We start from the raw sequence: 19,221 nt of genomic DNA on the forward strand, positions 1-19,221 counted from the left end.
GTTCGAAGCTATCAGGTGGGTGGAAATAATCTATCAGGATTTTCCTGCAGCTACTAGAGCCATCACAGATGACTTTTGCACCAGGAAAAGAACACAGAGGAAGCTGCAGTGTTATACACACACTGAAAATTATTCTTGCCATCAAAGTAGCTATTAGACAACACCAGAGCAAGCCACTCTGATGCAAAGTCCCAAACCAAAGTTATCATTTCTATAACAGAAGATTCTGGGCTCACTGCACCCATCTGGACTCTTGCAGCGCAGTGCTATACAGATGCCCCATGCTCAGAAAACAGGCTGTGGTTAAAGCAGGGCAGGCACCACCACCTCCCATCCGAGCCAGTCTCCTCAGCCGCAGTCAATTAAATGTCACAGCCTTTGCTTTGAAACCAGCCTGTCCCCTTCTTTGACTCCTCTAGCCAGGGGCTCACCCACCACCTTCCTCCTCCCCATCTGACTGTCTGTCGATAACAGATGCATTCTTCAGATTTTCTGCCTACCACTGGCACATCACGGTCCCAGCACCCTCGCTGAAGCCAGCGAGATCACATATCTGGATTGAGATAATTGTGTGACAGTACGCAGAGCTAAAACAAACCTGCCTTCAAGGAGAAGCTAAGATGTCAGACTTTCTCCCAACTTGTTCTCCATCTCCCTCTGATCTTCTGACACACACCAGAAGGTTGTCTTTTTATCATGTTTTCTAAAAATGGATTTTTACAACTATTTTTCAGTCTTACTCTGAAAAAAAAAATCTAAGATTGGAAGGTAACTCTGTTTTCCTTTAAAAACAGAAATTTCTGAACTCTCCATGATTCAAGCAAGCAGATGCTAAGACGACAACTTCTCAGCACCTTCCCAGGAAGGGACTAAAGATAAGCAAGCATGTGCTTGGCAGTGTGCCTACCTCCTCTACTCCTCTAGGCTATTCTGACACTTTCTTGCTCTCAGGACCAATACTACAACTCAGTTTTCAGGTGTCTGCAGTGCCAGTGGCATGAGGGTAAGTCAGATAAAGAGAAAGGCTCCCATCTTTCTCAAGAGGACTTCAGGACGAGGTCAGGAGAAACTATGTCAAAAGCAGCCCAGAGCCCTGCTGGCAGAACAAGGTCTCTGTCTACCAATGTTTTGTTATCACAGTGAAGCAAAATCCCTGAGCTTCAGAGCAGCAGTCTGTGGGAATCTGTGGCTCCCCAGATCCCGAGGCAATGTCTCCTTAGGAATGTGCCCATCATTCCAGGGGCAGAGTATCTCACAGTTTAAATACAACCAACAAATCCAATCAGTCATCCCTTTAGGAGAGAAGTCTCCTCTCCATCATAGAAGAAAGGAACTTTGCAATGAGGTGAGGACTTTATTTATTTTTTAAAAAATTCTTCTCCCATAGTCCTACAAAACCTTAAGGCTGCCTCACAGCAACCCTCATGACTCAGCTTGTTAGTGGGCTGACTGCAAGAATATAACTGAAAACAACCCTCAGGGAACAGCATTTCTCACCTGGACAATTTCTCCATTGGAAGCAATTAAATCCATGGGGATGGAGACTCTGAAGAAGCGTCCTACCACCGCAGAGCTGTCGGGTATGCCCACCACAGCCGGCACAGTCTCCCGGAGGTCCGAGAGCACAGAGTGCATGGAGGCCTCCAGCTGGTTTTCCCAGTCCCGAACCACTTCTGCCGGCTCACTGGGCCAGTGGCAGTGAGCAGAGGCCGCCAGCAGCAGCACGGGGAGCCAAGTCCTCCCCAGGAAAGGGGGCTGCAGTAGGCATCCAACAGTCATTCTTCCCGGCGGCCTCGGCGACGGTGCTCCAGCTGGAAAGAGGACCACAGGGAGTCTGCAGGCACCGCAGCGCAGGCAGGGGATCTGCCAGTCCTTCACAGCAGCCTCATCCTAGGAGTCCTGGGAACCTGGTTAAACATAGCAAACCCAATCAGCACATTAATTACGGTATCTAAGCCAGCCAGCTCACACACACAGACCTCCTTGCAATGGACAGAGGGCTACCTGCCACGCCACCCTCTTTGTTTCAGCTTTTTGATTTAACTGCAAGAGTTACCACTACCATTAAAGAGAGCAAGAGCTTCTCAGGTCCTCTTTTGATGTACAGCATCTCTGGAGAAACAAGATCCTCCTGCTTTTCCATGCACACAACCACGTTTCTGCTGCTCTGGAGCCACAGCATCCTGAGATAGCCGCAGGTAGGGAGACGGGGCAGATACAACCAAAGCTGAGACAGAGCACAGTGGTAATAGGTGTCCTTTCAAGGCAAGCTGAAGTCAGGCTGGGGCATCAGTGGATTTAAATGCCAGTTACCCAGTATGAAGGTCCCAAGAAACCTTCAGTACTCCAAAGCTGCCATCGTGACAGCTTGATGCATGACAGATGCTTCTGCTCCTCTGACCCATGAGCCTGGCTTTCAAGCCAGGTCTCCTCTCGGTTCCAGCTTTTGGTATTAGTGTGTTTAGACTTGATTTGGAGGCCAGCAATACGCACCCCGAAAATCAGACTAGAGTAAGCTATGCACACACTGAGTCCCACACTGCTACCCACCATCCAGCTCCCCGCTCCTTACACAGCTCGCCCGTCCCCACGCTCTGCCAAGAAGCATCCCCAGCTCTCCCTCACTTTGCTGTTTTCTTCTTTCACTTGCTTCCTCCCCATCCCCACACTCTCTCTGGTCCCCTGGATCACAGCTTTCCTTTCTCTCTCCTCTGTTCCTTTGGTACATTATTTCCTTTGCTTCCCCAGCTGCTTCTCCCTCCAGACTGCATTCAGCCACGGCACACAGGGGTCACGGATCTGTACACACCCCCACGTTCCTCTTCACAGCCTGTCTGCAGGAGAGCAAGCAGGTTCATGAAAGAGGACAGAGCCACTTGGGACCCCAGGAGAAGCCATACTGCCCACTCTGGCATCTCAGTTTGCAGCTAGCACAGCCCTCTATAACTAATCTGCAATAACGAGCGGGGCAGTGGGTTATGCAGGACTGGAGGACAGATGCACAGACCAAGCGGGTGTTGCTCAGCCCCCAGGAGCATATGAGACTAGGGTCCCTCGGGCCAGGCACTCTAATGTCTTGAACCAACTCCTTTTTTCCAGGCTGAGAGAGAAGTGGCTCCAAATTCCCAGAGCAAACCCAGCCCAACTTCTAACCACTGCCTCCCAGTCCTCTGAACACGGATCTGATTTATTTTAGTCTGTTCCAGCTGCGTCGTGTGATGCACGCCAGGCCATCCCAAGAGACCCTGGAGCCAGACCGGGTGGGAAGGGAGATCCCACTGCTTCTCGCCCTTGCAGAGCTCCCGGGACAGCACAACAGCAGGACCAGCCAACCTGCTGTGCTGCGGCCGGGTGGGCATGTGCTGCCCACCACAGGCTTGCAGAAGCAGGCAGAGGGCCTGTGCGTGCAGGCAGCCAAGCCCAAGGTTACCACCGCAGGCTCTAGGAATAATAGGAGAGATAAGATTTGGTTGATCACCCTAAGCCTGCACTCTAGAGAAGCTGAGAGGCAGCATGCAAGGACTAGCACATCCTCACCCCTTGATAGGCCTTTTTGCAATAAACCACTCATGCAGAGGGGCTGAAACCTCCCATCCCAAGGTAACGGGCCCAGCGAGCACAGTCGCAGCTAGCAAAGAGGGCTGTGGGTAGCAGAAATGATGAGCTGATTGCAATAACCTCTGGCTACAGCACCCACGAGGCAGATACCTGATCTGACCGTTGTCAGTTGTGGAAAACCTGTCTCAAGTGAAAGGCAAAAGAGACAGCAGAGGCACAATAACATTGCTGGAAACCACAAGACAGATGGGAGGACGGTTGGTGTGAGGTGCCAGCGCCAGAAGAAAGCCCATTCCCCTGCTGCTCTTGTCCTTCCAACTGCCTGAACTGACTAGGACAGGAATACACCAGATGAAACGACAGGGAAGCCCAGGTCAGGCTCTTCTCAAACGCAGCTGAGCTCGTGGTGGTCTTCACCCGAGTGAGGTGCCTGAGCTGCTTCTCCAGAGGTTATCATCACAAAAGACGGAGTAGCTGGACAGGTAAGGACAAGTCACACTTCCTACAGGGCACATCTCTTCTACCAGCTCCCTGCATGGTCAGAGGAGGATCTGACACACCAACTGATTTTGGACTAACCTAGAGTCACCTCAGCAAGTAGGCAACTACCACTGTAGATGTCTGGTGGAGAATATCCAACAGGCTGTGTGAATGAGCTACAGAGATGGAGCAGACAACTCCAAGAGGTACCGAGGAGGCCGCTGATCATCACAGCAGGAAATTGGGAGACTCTTATCCCTGCACCGTGCCTTAAAAAAGCATAAAGAACCACCTTCACCCTCCATGGAGCCTGGGGTATGGACACAGCAGTCATGACGCCTTGTCCGTGAGCTACTTCTCCTGAAGCCTGCTCATTGGAAAGTCCTCCTCTGTGACGGACTGGAAAGCAACCCACACAGCAAGTACAGGCAGGATCAGAGACTTGCAGCCAGGGGAGGAATGCAGCAGCAGAGCCCAGCAGCCCCATGGCTGCTGAGGGGCCGAGATGCTATCAGCATGGAAACACGGCTGCCTCGCACAGCTGCGCTGAGCTCCACACCTGAGCAGAGGAGAAACACCCCAGACAACAGACAGACACCCAGCGTACAACCGCACGGAGCTGTAAAGATGCCTGGAGAGGTTTGGTACCATATCTTCAGGCCAGCCCCTGCCCCTGGCCTGTCATGGCTGCAGGGGAGCTCGTGCACAAGCGTGGTGCAGCTCCGTGTTGCTCAGCCAAATGACGTGATCTGGCCTGGGGCATTTCTGTTGGATGGAGAGGAGTATTTGGGCAGAAAGGAGCTGGTTCTTGATATCTGTGGCAAGCCAGAGAGGAAGATGAAGTCATCACCCATTTCAGAAACAATTATCGGAGCAGGCAACAAACACTGCCCGTCTGATATGTGCCCCTCAGCCAAGCAACTCAGGCACTGGCCATAAAGATCTCGTGTGACAGTTGCAGGTCACACCAATTCAGAATTTCATTTTAGGGGAACTACAGAAGAACAGTCTCAGTATATGGAAGCGGAGCACACAGGAGGTATAGAAGGAATTCAGTAGCTGATAACAAAAAAAACCCAACAAAACAAACCAGAAGGGCTGAGAACAAACTTGCACCACCGAAAAAAAATATCTCTTAACACAGCTCCACCTCACCAAACAATTGACAGAAGCTGAAACAGTGCCAGCTTCTCACACTGTGTGCTAAGGAGGAAAGGCAGGGTGGTACAGCTCTACAGATAGCTGGAACAAGGCATTGCCCCACAGTGCTAAGGTCCACGTAGACTCGCTTCAAGGCAGAACACTTTTTGGGATAGGAGGTCCTCTGCCTAAAAGCCAGCAAGCCCGCTGCATACCAGCACTGCAGGTCTCGATGCAGCTGCAGAAGAGAGCGAATGTTACCTGCAGGGAGGCTGTAAGAAGCACTGGGGGCCTGTGTGGTGCCTCTGTCAAGTTCAAGAGCCCACACCATTTCACATGGTGCTACCATGTGCAGAACCCAGACTCACTTGTTTGAGACATCATCCCAGTTGCATGCGGAAAAAGTCAGTGTTCTGGATCATTGTCCGTGACCAGTGCGTGGCATGGAGCTGGAGCTCTCTGGGAGCAAAAATCTCAACTCTCACACAGTTTCCCACAAGCTCAAAAGAGGGCCAAAACCCAAATGCAGATGGCATTCTGCAGGTGGTCTTCTGCTGATCTCTGGGAAGCACTAGGCCGTAGGGCTGACTTAGACAGCACTTTCAAGTTATGAAGGAAAGCTAGACCACCCCAGCTTCTCTACATGGCACAGTGCTCCTTCCAGCAGGATCTGTACTGCCCAGTTTCAGAGAACAAACACAAAGGTTCAGGTTAGTCCTGAATTTCAGGATGTTTAATTCCATCTGATCTTCTGAAAGAACCGACTTTCTCTTTATCTTCCTGCTTCTGAGAGTGCTCTTTTGGTCTCAACTTTGAGCCTCCAGAGTGTTGGATGAAACATCAAAGCCAGTATCAACATCTGCTTCAGTCCTAGCACTCAGTGCACACGCCAGCGTTGATGCCTGCTCTCCAGTGCCAAACCCCCCCATCTCAGACACACAGAACTGGGCCTACTTGGTGAAGGAATGTTGATATGATGCTGCACTTGATATGATGCTGACTTGTCAAGACAATGCTGGAGTTTGCTCCTTCTCCATGCAGCTACAAGGCCCACTGACATGTTAAGGATACGCTCTACTTTCATTATTCAGGAATGCAGAACAGTGCAGACAGAAGATAGGACTGAAAGGAAGGACTGAGAGCAGGACAAAGTAGCTGCTCCCAGCCATGTGTCGTCCCAGAGACCTTTACTTCTGCCTGCTGTAGGAGCATGGGGCCAGAGGAAGCGTCCCAGCAGCAGGAGCGTGGCTGCCCTAGGAATCACTCTTCCTCTGTGGCCAATTACACCACCGCTTCAGCAAGAACCAGTGAAAGTGAAGTCTCCATCCAGCTGTGTCTAATCCAATTGCTCAAGCACACAATCACATCACTGGGCTGTGGTAATTAATCACTACCAGCATATTAATGCCACTGAGCCTAGCACAAAGAAAGCTCAGGTAACTGCCGTGCAATTCTCTGCTCCAGGTAAGAAGGTATTTAGGAGAGTTAGGAGGAATCCCACTTACCCGATTGCTTATTTACCCATACCCTCATTAAAGGAAGCATTAAACAAGTGGCCTTTCTATAAGAAAGCAAACTTGGACTCGGCTAAAAAGGGCCAGTGCAACTTTCCAGAACAGAGCTATTGTCTCTGCAAAGATCTCTTGTGCGTGTTTCCACAGGAGGATCTCTGGGCAAGTCCCGTCAGCTACTACACGTCTGCGTGTCAAGGCAGCGAGCAGGAGGAATGATGAAATCCAGCGTCACCAGCCAGGCACACAAAGATGGCACTCTGCCGTACACGCTCCCCGATCCAAAACACGACAGCAGGCACCAACAGTGCCAGCCCGACGGCGTGGTCCACACAGAGGCGACTGGTGCTCTGTGCACGTCTGCACTGTGCTAAAGGAGTCTGGGAAGAGGGGCAGGAGGGAGAAGCAGCTCAGAGGCAGTGCGTCTCGGCAGAGCAGCCCATCACCAAGTTTATGAACTAACAGATACAGTCTCCTCAAGACTAAGAGCATGCCAGTCTGCAGGCTTGACACATTATATACACAAAGAACACTCTGGAGCATGAAATTTAAGAAACAGTAAGAATTTCTGCACTTGCCCAGCTCCGGATGTAGCCTGAAACAAAGGCAGCAGCCCCTCCGACAGCCTGTATTATAAGCTGGGGGAATGTGCTGCAAATGACTCTGGGGGTTATTTCCAACCTCGATGGTTTCAGCCATGTACGTTCACAGAAGATGACCCAGGCTCCAGACAGTGCTGTGCTTGGGATGAGTTATGGAAAGGGACATACAGAAGGGCAACTGCACTGAGATGCACTCGTCATACACAGACTAAATGGCACGCAGCTGCTGCGAGGGAACAGGCAAGGCGGAGGAAGGAACATTCACCACTAGCCATAGCTCCTCGCTCAGCTGTGCTCAGAGCAACAGCATCCCATCCCGCCCAGTGCTAACCAGGCATCTGCAGGGATGGTGGCTTTACACGGAGGCTGGATGTCTCCCTAAAAGACAAGTCACAAGTTTTTGGCTTAACGCTGCAATCACAGCTGCCTGCTTATAGCCATGCATACATCAAAACCAAAGTAGCTTGCAGTCCGATCTCTGATGCCGAGCTGCCTGAGAAAGCTGCCTTAGCGGAGAGCCCCAGATCAGTGCTCCTGAAGCCCCAGGAGCCCCTTCCATCCTCTGCCCCCTGCAGCCAGTTGATAAGCTTGCCATCATTAGCTGGTCACCCCAGACACCATCAGCCCAGGAGGTACAAACCAAGCTGTTCTTGATTCTTTGCCCTAAAATTGCATTTCAACACGCTCTTCCGTAGCTATGCCCACCTTGTATTGTCACCAAGTTAAACGCCCAACAGAACTGATACCTAGTTCAAAGGACATACACACACACACACAAAAAAGCTTTTTTCAAGTCTTGTCCCTTCTTGTATTTCTGCATTGCTTGTCTCCAGCACATCTGGTGTCAGTAACAGGAAACCCTGATGCTGAAAAACAATCTAGGGGAAAAAACCAAAACCAAACAAACTCAAAACAGCAGTGCTAAAAATGTGTGCTGGGCAGGGAAACAAGCAGCACCCTCCTGCTGATGGGGAACTCAGCAGCGAACTGTCACTGACTCGTTGCTTAAAGCTACACACGCCACAAGCAGCTTCGTGAAGCTTGTACGGGAAGTGGTCACAGCAATCGACACCTTGCAGCAGTTTTTATTCTGCTAGAGTAAGCACCAAGACACTTAACTTTCCTGTAACTAAGAGGAAGCTTTCTACTATCTTCCACTACCTTTTGTTTGAAACCTACAGTTTTGTGCCACCAAGGAGGGATGAAGCCTTCCCACAGCCCTCTCATTTGCATCTCATGTCTCCCCTTGGCCAACAAAACCTGCTTGCGGTTCTGCCCCAGTCTGGGACCAGAGACACCAACTGATGCCTCTGCTCCAACTGACAACCAGCAGAGAGCTCAGCGAGCAGCTAGGGGAAGCTGGACCGCTCAAGACACTGCACAGGTTTTGTGTTCATTAGAACGTGTGATCTCCAGCACTTCCTGCAGAGGGAACGCAGAGGCAGGTCTGAGAGAGAGAGAAAAGATGCAAAAAGCAGAATTTCCCTCTTTTTCCCCTGTATTGCATCTACCTGCCCAGAAGTTGGGCCACTATACTGGCCTTTCCAACTGCGGACTCTGCTCCTGGGAAGACTTCTTCCCCTGGAAAAGGTAAGGTTATGCTCCTGGTAGCCCTTCCTCCAGCAAGAGCTATGGAGGGGAGGGGTGGAAGCAGCCCCAGCAGCCCCCCAGAACCCCCAGCCAGGGGCACTCCTGCAGAGGTACGTGCAAGCGGCAGTGCAGAGCAGCAGCAGAAGCACAAAGGACACAAGAGCCCTTCTGCCAGTTGGACATGGAACATGTTTTTCTTTCCCTGCAGAGTACATTTCCCCTGCAAGGTGCAGCAATAAGACTTCTTCTGGAGGCAAGCACCTTCCCCAGCCTCCTGCAGCCCTGGGGAGGCAGGAGGGGATGACTACGGTACCCACAAGCGCCTCTCAACTACGCACTTGCACGCTGACCTGACATTTGCTGGAAGACCATATGGATGCCCCTCTGCTTGTCAATCCTGCTCGAGTGGCCCCTTGCATCCCTATGTGTGCTACTTGTCCTATGCTTGAGCTATGCCTCAAATGGCCGCTGCGCCTGACCGGCAGCAGTGACCGGCAGCCGCAGATTTTGGCTAGGCAAGGCTTCTGACTCTCTGATGAAAGTTTCAGCAACCACAATCAATTCCTTCCTCCCACTTTGTTATTCCCAGACAGCCAACTCAGATCATATCTTCAAGTGCATTCAGTTGAAAGGAAACTCAGATATTATCTTCCCAACTATTTAGAAGGCCTCAGAGATCATTTTTTCCCTGTAATTACAAACATCGCAGCCAGGTAGAACTGCCATTTTCCTGGCTGCTGGCAGCAAGCAAATTAGGATATAAACACCCACCAACAAGCCGAAGCAGGGGGGACGGCTTCACCAGTGCTGCCCCACACTGCTTGCATCCTGCGAGCAAGCCCCATCTCGAGGGAGGGCTGGCAGAGAAAGGTGATGAGGATCATCAGAGGTACAAAATGGATCCTTCCTGGAGGAAGCTGGGAGGGAACAAAGTGGGATGTAGTGGGACATGAGGATAATGGGGAACAAGAGCCCACACTCTCCTCTAATAAAAGGAATAGAAGCCAAACTAACTTGAATCAGGCTTAAACCCAAACAAAATGAGAGGACCCAATGGGGTTGTGAACATGAACGTTAAAACTTCATGTGGGTTAAAAAAAACAAGGGAGGGATGGGACAATTTTGTAGAAGGCAGTTACCAAGGCAGCATTTCTGGCTCAAGCAGCACTCCGTGACAGATAGCAGGATCCCGGGACAGCGTTCAGGGAAATGACGACTCGCATTCCTCTCCAGCCATCTTCTCCCAGCTGTTATTGGAAAGGGCATATAGGCTAAATATACAGCCGTAGCAGGGCAGAGCAAGGGTCTGCCTGCCTAAGGGCATGCAGTTTAACGTGGCTTTGGCTTCACTTGGGCTTCCAGTGCGTAGCCAGCCAGAGCAAGCCCCTCAAAACTCTACTTGTAACTCCTGGTTTTATCTGGAAACAGAGCAAGAAAGTGTAAAAATCCTAGTATTTAATTCTATGTTTAAGGGCATGTAAGCTAAAGCTAGTACTAAAATCCACAGGAAATTAAACTATAAAATGTTAAAACAGCAACAAAAAAGTTGGACTAAGAGCTCCTTCCATACAAATGCATAAAAATGCATATTTTGAAGATAAACACAACAGGCATGTACATATAGACATGCACACAAACGCTTTATCAGTTTCCAAGATTTAGTAAAAACCAGAACTCAAGGCACCAAGATAAACTAGGTATTTTTGACTCTAAATTTCTCTTTTGTAAGGAAAGCTTTGTAAATTGCTGAATTTGTTTGACATTAATTCTGAAGTGAAGACCACAGCGTTACAGAAAAGCATTTTAGCAGAAGCCATCCTGCGGTGGAGCCCAGGACAGAGGACACCCGGGCTGGCAGAAGTGCCTGGGCAGGCAGCAGAGAGAGGCGGTCAACAGAGATGAGACCAAAGCACCACTCTGAAAAATTAGAGCAATTTTAATTTGGACAACGGAAGAGTTATCTCAGTGATTAGCGTACACAAGGCAGACCAGTCCCCACAACAGTACACTGATTTGAGGGGCACTAATTGCTAGAAACATTGGAAGTAGAAGATGTAGGACTCTTGAGAGAAATTCCCCAGCCCCCATGGGCTCACTGTGCCATAGCAGCTTGTGTTCGCTGAAGTCTGATTCTGGACTCTCTAGAAACAATTTACATGGGGGTCCAACTGGTATACAAGCGAATTTGCAGGAACAAAGCTGAGTTTTATGTAGTTTTAAAACTAAAATGGATTTTTGTACCAAAATGCAAGCCTTCAAGTATACAAAGATGAGCCCAGACTGTCTCTCAGCCATCCCCTCTGTGAAAGGCACAAATGAAGATTTCTAAAAAAGCAAAATAAGCTTTGTTTAAAAGGCAGTCTAACGAGATATCTAGAGAACCCCTCAGCAGCTCTAGCCAGAAAGTACAGTTGAAGCATCTGACAACAAGACAAGAAAGCACACAAAAACAAGCAGCAAGATACAAGACGTCACTTTTTAAATGTGAGGACTACGAGGCATCAGAGTCCAATCTTGTATTCCTCAGACACAGGTCGTTCCCCCACTAGCGCCGAAGGACATGTGCAAGAGCAGCTGGCGTGACAGTCACCACTGTGTTCTGTCCCCTGGTATCACTCACCATCTACCAGCTGTTTCAAGTCTAATTCACACCAGCTAACGACCTTTGATAGAAGTCACCCAGCTAGGAAGCAGGTTTCTATCAAAAGTGCTGCTTCAGAAATGGGTTTACATCAAGGCACCGTCACTGACAGGTGACCACAGTCTTTCCTCAACCCCATGCTCCAAAGGGACAACAAAATCATCCACAAGCCTCCAGCAGCACCTGAAATCTCAGCTGAAGCCCAGAAAAATACTTCCTCCCTAAGCTGCCCTGCTGTACTACACAGGAGATGTTCTCTTCAGATGTAGTCATGAGTACTGAAACCAATGAGGCTAAAAAGATTTGCATCTCTTGCTTGATTTCTTAATTGAATTAAAGGCTGAACAAAACTCCTTATGAGGCTTCAGAGAATCCACACAGAAGAGAAATGAAGAATATCCTAATCAGAGAGGAAGCTTCCACTGGACATTTTGTCTTACTAAGTACTAAAGAGTCCCCACAAAAAGAGAAAGACCCTGAGGAATAAACTTCCATGTCTAGCAAGGCAGGAAATCTCGCTGAAGTTTCTGCCATGGTTTGGCTTTCAGAGCACATTACACATGGCACAAGTCACACAGCTGACTGGTGAGCTTTGGTGCATCCTTTTAGCCAAAACTCTCCCACCTACCTGGCTGCTTACTTTTTAATTTTTTTTTTTTATTTAAAAAAAGGTATAAAGCTCTTTCTGTCAAATTAGCAAGCAGAAGCTATTAGAGCGGTGAAGGGCAGACTGATGGGCAGGGCAGTCCTGCAAATCCCCTTCTTAGGAAACCCGATCATGCTTTCAAATCCTGTTCTGAAGGAAACCCTTCCGAGGCCTGAGCTCTGGCAGTACACCTGCGCCTGGCCAGAGGACTTGCAGCAGGACCCTCGCCCATGTTTTGGCCACGTAGTGGCAGAGTACTTTTCTCATCACCAGGACAGCATTCAGGCTTCCCGAGGACATGCCAGCACTGCAGCCACCAGGTAAGCATCAGCTTTGCTAACGGTACTGAATCAGGCAGCAAAATGCAGGAGCACCCAGGAGCAGGCAGCTTGGGCAGGTGTTCCTCCAGTGAGAGGAGCAAACAGCCCGAGGGCTGCGGGCACCAAACCCAAAACTGCAAATAAGAAAACCTTGACAGAAGTTTCATACTCAAGAGCCGCCTCAAAATGCTGTTTGGCTGGACTGCTTCATGGAGAGGCAGCCACATTCCAAGGGTTTATAATCACCTTCTGGGTATTCCACAAAATTCCTCAGATAATGAAATATTTTGAGCAGGTCCTTGAACATGTTTAAGCACCATGATTTCCTATACATTGATGTCACAGCACACCAGGGCTTCAGCACTAAGCACAGGACTGGAAGGCAAGGCTTAGGGTCGCTCTCCTACCTGCCGGGGACCTGACAGCCGGGCACAAGATCTGCTGCTAATACCAAAGGGAAGTAAAGCACAAAGAGCTGACATTAAGCAGACACACGAAACAAGGCAAGCAACACCAACAAAAAGCCATTTTCAGCACTTCAGTTATGTATGCAGCATCATTTATATTCTTTGTGGCAGCGTAACTAAGGGCAGGCACATTCTGTTTAGAAACATCCCGCTGTTCCATCAGCTTTACCACCCCACCCTACAACTCCAAGCCAAGGCATTAAGATTCAGCTTTATGGAGTTGCTCAGCCCTGATTTATTACTCAGCTAGCACGACTGCCATAGCTCTTCATTTAAATATATTTACCACCCAGTGATTTATGCAGAGCAGCCAGGGCATCAGCCATGGACCTGCAACTTCCGATGTTTCTCAGAAAAACTACTCTAAATGCTTCTTGGCAGAATGAGATATAAATGTTCCAACTTTAACCATCAAGCATAAAATGGGAAAGCTGCAAAATGAAGCAGCATTGCTCCCATGCCACAGAGGCAGAGAAAGCTTCTGGAGGAGGAATTAACTCTCTGAAGATCAGTAGCTTCCAGCTGGGCAGCACATTCCCTTAAACCTGCAGAAATCCATGAGTCACCAAAACCCATCAAACTGATAACCTCTTCCTGCAGGTGCACATTTTCATAGGTGCCTTCTCCTCTTGCTAGAGACCAGGGAGCAAAGGGCTGGACTGCTTCAGTGAAACTGTCTGCTCTACACAATAACTTCTGGCCCGACTTGGCCAGCCTTTCGTTCACATACTAAGTCCAAAAGCAACAGATCACTGATGGCACAAGCTTACCGAGGCAGAAGGACAGTGCGTAGCTTCACAGGTCCATCTGCTTCCCAACTGCTCTGGTGCAAGAAGATTGATTTAAATGAAAAAGCAAAGATGAGCACCTTAAAAGACAAGACACCAACAGAGTCTGCATCACATTCCTGCAGCATTAATTTCACTGCATTATCTTACAGCTAAATTATCTTGTTTACCTGCAGTACATAATTAAAAAAATAACCCTCATCTGGTTTTGACCATGGCCTTAATGGCTTCAGCCAGGAGCAGGGAAGGCTGGGGCTGTTCATCACAGGTCCACCAACGCAGAGATAACTCCAGTTTTTCTCCCCACCCTGCTCTGGTATTGAGAAATCAGGAGACAAGTTGAATTATTTCAAGGCAAGACCAGACTACTTCACTGTAAGGAGTATCAGAGGGATTTAGGCTTTTTTTAAACACTAACATTCTGCCCCATCTATACGGATACAGGACCCATTCAGTCACAGCGCTCAAACTCATTCCTTACACCAGGAACCATGCATTCAGGGTCTGGCCGAAAAGGGCCAGAGAAAACAACCCTGACATGCATAAAGCCAGCATGCTCAACTAAACGCATTGCAGGGTAACATGCCCCTCTCCACAAGCAGCATAGCACTGCACCTGCAACGTCAAAGAAGTTTGAAGGGTTGCTCCAAGCAATCCCCCTGCAGCAATTCCAACACAAACATCCTGCCATTCCCAGTACCCCAAATTCCACAAACAAGAAAGTCCAAAGGACTTAAAAATAGGATCAAACTGTCCTGCTCAGCCACCAGACAAGTTATTTAAAACTGGGACCCAAGGACAAACTGGGTAAAGGCAGAGTGCTCACAGGAAAAAGGGGAGGCAGGGAGACAGCAAGGACAAGATAAGGAAAACCGATGTTTTTCTTCCTAAGCAGCCACAAAGCCTGCATAGCGTAACACACTTGCAACAGTTAACTAGCTGGCATGGCGTCTGGAGTCAGTCCTCAAAAAATGGTCCCAAGGTTTTGCCACAGCAGAAAAATCCAGTAATTTCTCCCTTCCTCACAGTAAATCTATCTTGTATGGGTCAGAGAGGGTGGAAACAAGACCTGCATGTTTTTGAGGGGATCCCCCCCCCCCCCAATTACAGTGTATTTCAAATAGTGTGAGCAGAAGCTGCATCCCTCTATTTTGACTTGCCATTGCAGTTTTTACACAGGAGACGAAGGACTGTGCCCTGCCTTCCCAGCACGCTGGCACTGTGTCCCACTGCTTCCTAGGTGAGAGTCCGGATGGCTGTGAAGAGACAGCAGCATGGACTCACAGCTGCACACAGACATGGAAGATGGCAACAGCTGTGTCCTCCTCCTGACTCAAGTGGGCAGATTAAAACATGAATTAAGTTGTAAAGAGAAAAAAACTGGAATAAGAAGATGGGACAGATCCTGTACCGACTTCCTTCCCAGTGCAAGGCAACACTGTGGAGCATGTGATGACAACCTACTCCCTCTGCAAGAATCCCAGGAATGGGGGCAAAGTCATCACAGCTCCAATGTTTGCCCCAGGAAAACAGAGTCAGATGTCATTCTGAGGCAACAAGGAAAATTAAACTAGCACTCAGCTGGGTTTTGTACCAGTTTGAGCCTCTCCAAGCTAAGCATCATCTCTTCTTGCTCACCACATGTGCTTTGGACATGCCAAGTTAGGTGTACTCAGACTTTGTAATCCTTTGCAACAGCAGTGCCTCTATGCCTGTATTTTCACTACTTTGAGCTCTACTCCCATACAGCCATCTTCTCTGCCTTGGGGCACCCAGAACAGAGCAGAGCCCAGCCCTAGGCACAGTCTGTGCTGACCCCAGGGGAGAAATGAGGACAACCCTACTTCCCAGCCCAACAACCACCCACACCAGTCCTAAGTGTTCCTGAGAGCATGTAACAGTAGACAAATACATTTGTCCTTAATCACTCCAAGCCTTTTTTTCTGAATCCACCTCCCCAAGTCACTCTTGCTTTGCTTTCTGCTCAGCACTCGCCTGATCTTCATTACTAATGCAACACCCAAATCCCAGCAACTCGTTTAAGAGGGCATCCCGTTACTAGCACCCACCGGACTCTCATTGCTGCTCACAGAGTCACATTCCTATGACTGTTCTTATATATAGGTAAATCTGAAACACTTCCCAGAAAAACCGGATGGCTCATTGCTATCAAACAGCATAGGAGAACATAAACAATTTAGCGAGAGCTTAAGAGCTGTATGAAGAGAGATGCTCAAGCGCCACAAGAAAAATGCAGTCTTGGAGTTGCAGAGAGGCCGTTAAGCTCTGAAGGTGTGTTCAGCTTGCCTTCGCTTTACAGCGCTGCCGCAGATGCGGGGAAACAATTAAACTGCTTATCACAGTATGTCCCATTCAGCCTCCAGAGCGGGAGAGCAATTCCAATCCCCAGGTGGCAAGCGCAGCAATTAGGTACCCAATTACGTGCACCAAAGCTTTGCTTTGCTTATGTTATTTTACTTCAATGGTTATATAGTATTTCCTTGGCTTACTGTCATTAAAAGATTGTAGGTTCAGCGACGACCTGTAGGGTCTCTGCTGAGATCAGGCTGGTCCCGCAGGACTAAGCTGCACATTGCACCACATTTGGAGGATGCAGAATGGTCCAGATGTGGGCAGGTGACTTAAAAGTCATTCAGCAGAGCCAGTCGCAAAGCCTGGCCACATCCGCTGTATCCTCACCTGGAGGGGCTAGGCTTAAAGTTTAAAAATAAAAAAAAAGTTACACCGCAGCCAGGGTTGTTAATCTCCAGCTCCACAACAGCCCCTCTGAAGAGCAACTCTGCATTGGCACTTGAGCCTCTTCTGGGCTTAATAACGGGTTGTAGGGGAAAAATGTGGATTTAGCAGCTCAGTCCATCCCTTATAAAGCAGAGAAGCTATGCCAAAAATAACCTGGCTTACTAGTTACGGTCACCAAGCACTCACTCACCAGGTCTCTGATCAGGGACCACAACACTCTTTGCACCACAGCATCACCACCATCACACCAGCTGTGTGCAGCACGGACAGGAGAAGATGCCCTCCCCAAAACCACAAAGGTGTTTCACATAAAGCAGTTTGCGGTTTTTAAAACAGTAGATAGCCAGGACTCATTCGTCAGCCTCCCCAAAGGAAGCATTTTCTTCCGGCTCAGACAAGGTCTCCAGTGCAGTTTTGCTGCGTCTTCAGCCTTTCTGCTGGAGAGGCTGGACTCCTCAGGCAGTTTTGTACCTGGCACTTCCCAGAGTTATGTATGACAACAGCTACAACAGCTGGTCAGCAGCTGTAGCGAGAAGCACACTATAATGATCAAGAATGATGCAGTTTTGGGACTTCTCAAGTATAATCATAAGTTCAGTGTTGTCCTCCAAAGGCCTTCACGATCCCATTGCAGCAAAGTTCAGCACAAACAAAACCAGGTTACAGAACTGAAGCACCTTCCACAAAAAACAGGAAAAAAAAGCTTTTTGAATGTAACAGCGGTGCCTCCCACCACAGGGCAGCAGCAGAAGACAGACTGCCTCTCATTTATTCCTCAAGACCTTATGCCAGCTGGGAACTTTGCTCATTGCTGTAGGCTGAGCCTAAACCGCTCCCCCCTCTCCCAACAGCATATGATGCTGCTCTAGGTAACACAGACAATACCTAAAACCTCAAGGTTGCAAATAATGAGTTAAAAAAGTCAGAATACCTGAGAATTAAGGTTGTCCATGAGCTGGTCACAGCAAGCACCAAAATTCACTCCTATTCTCCACCCCTATTCCAGCTTTTTATTCTCCTGCCCTTTGAGACAGGCAAGCCCTTCAGCCATCCACGGCTGTGAGCAAGCAGCCCAGGACAGACAGGACCCTGCTCCCAGTGCTGGGGACGGCCGCTGGCAGCACCTCCCTCCCATCCCCAGCACTGATTCAGCCCCTCGGCCCCGGGCTGGAGGACGCCCTGTATGGACAGGATCTTTGAAAACCTTAACTTGGCAGATCAAGTCTACAAAGCACTGGTGAACCGGGAGCCTTTCAGACGCCTGTAACCTGATAAGATACAAAAGATACGGGGCATTTTTGCTGGGAAAGGAGATGGCACATCCCTTGCAATGGGGGGGGGGCAACCTTCCAGCCATTGTGCCAGACCAAGTACCTCTCAATGCAAGCAGTTAGGTTCTGTTTGGTTTTTTTTAAAATACTGACAACCTAAAGCTTTTTTATCCTTTAACTCTTGGAAATGGCTGAACTGCTTTTGCTGAAAACCTGAAACAAAGCCTGAGGCAGGGACACAGCATGGGAAATTCCAAGGTGAGCAATTAAGTTCAAGAGCTAAATGCAACTCCACCATCAGACAGTCTCTGCAGCAGGTGGTGTGACCGGTGTCACTAAGACACTCACTGCTCCTCCACGCAGGCCTGCGGAGGGAAAAACTGCCACAGCAGCTAAAGCAGGCTACCCCACACCCAGAGTTTTAGACTGAATCCACTCCAAACAGGAATGAATTCGGGAAAGTCCTGCAAGAGGGAGCTCTGGCCAAATCACTGCAACTGGGAGGCAACTTCTCGGGAATGTGCTAAGGGGCTTACAGCATCTGGACGTGCGTGCTCCCTGGTTACTGCCGCTACGCCCTGCTCCGTCCCAGCCTCTGCTTGATAATTCCCCTTGAAGGCAGCTCCATGGGAACATTACTCACCGGCTGACCCGCCTGCAGTCGTGAGCCAGGCAGGACTCCAGAGTTGCACACAGGGCAGCGGGAGCAGAGCAGCAGGGCGCAGTCCGGATGCTGGCCTCCAACCCAGTCCATGGGTGAGGTGCTACGCAGAATGCAGTTAGGTAGCAATGCAAATAGCACTGTGATTAGCATCACTGCTTAAATTGCTGCCTTTGCTCCAGAATCTAAACTACTTTAAAACCTGAAGGAAGCACCTCCCAAATACAAGCCCTGTTTAGACAAGGTGGTGCTGTCTGAACAGAGTTTGAAAATACCATTTTGCTTGCTGCAAAAAGTTATGTTCCCGAGGTCTTTATTCTGTGCCGTAGTACTGCCTTGCTCCCTTCTTCTCACTGCTTTTCTTCCTCAGAAAAGCTATTTCTTTCTTACGCTGCTCTTTCACACAAACAAGAAACAATTTGAAGAAAAACTGATAAAAGGACTTGGGGCAAATGTGCCTTCATTTTTTTTAAAGATATCAACTATCTACATCAGCAGCGTCCATATAAAGGCAAATCACTGAGACTGGAGATAGGTGCCCTGAAGCACTGCAGGCAACAGCATTATCCAGACCAGCTGAAGTAGCCCAGCAAAACACCCCACGAGTCATTGAAGGAGAGGTCTAATCACATCACCTACAAGTCTATAGCTTATTCTGGGTTTTGCAAGAAGCAGCACACAGAACTGGAGTAGATCCAAAGCACTGAGGCATCACGTATTCCGACACAAGCACATCAGCCAGAACGAAAGCTTGAAGGCTGGGAAAAACATCCATACTGTCATTTG

General features: G+C 49.0%; 1 protein-coding gene across 1 annotated transcript in view; it reads right to left on the minus strand.

Annotated features, from left to right (window-relative positions):
- DAG1 (dystroglycan 1) overlaps positions 1-19,221 on the minus strand; it is a 53,890-nt gene that overhangs the window by 14,492 nt on the left and 20,177 nt on the right. The window contains 1 exon segment of the mRNA XM_029995892.2: positions 1,498-1,907. Within this exon segment, the coding sequence (XP_029851752.1) occupies positions 1,498-1,779 (282 nt within the window). The 5' untranslated portion in view covers positions 1,780-1,907.

The sequence above is a fragment of the Aquila chrysaetos genome, chromosome 20 (genome assembly GCF_900496995.4).
Source record: "Aquila chrysaetos chrysaetos chromosome 20, bAquChr1.4, whole genome shotgun sequence".
NCBI lineage: Eukaryota > Metazoa > Chordata > Aves > Accipitriformes > Accipitridae > Aquila > Aquila chrysaetos.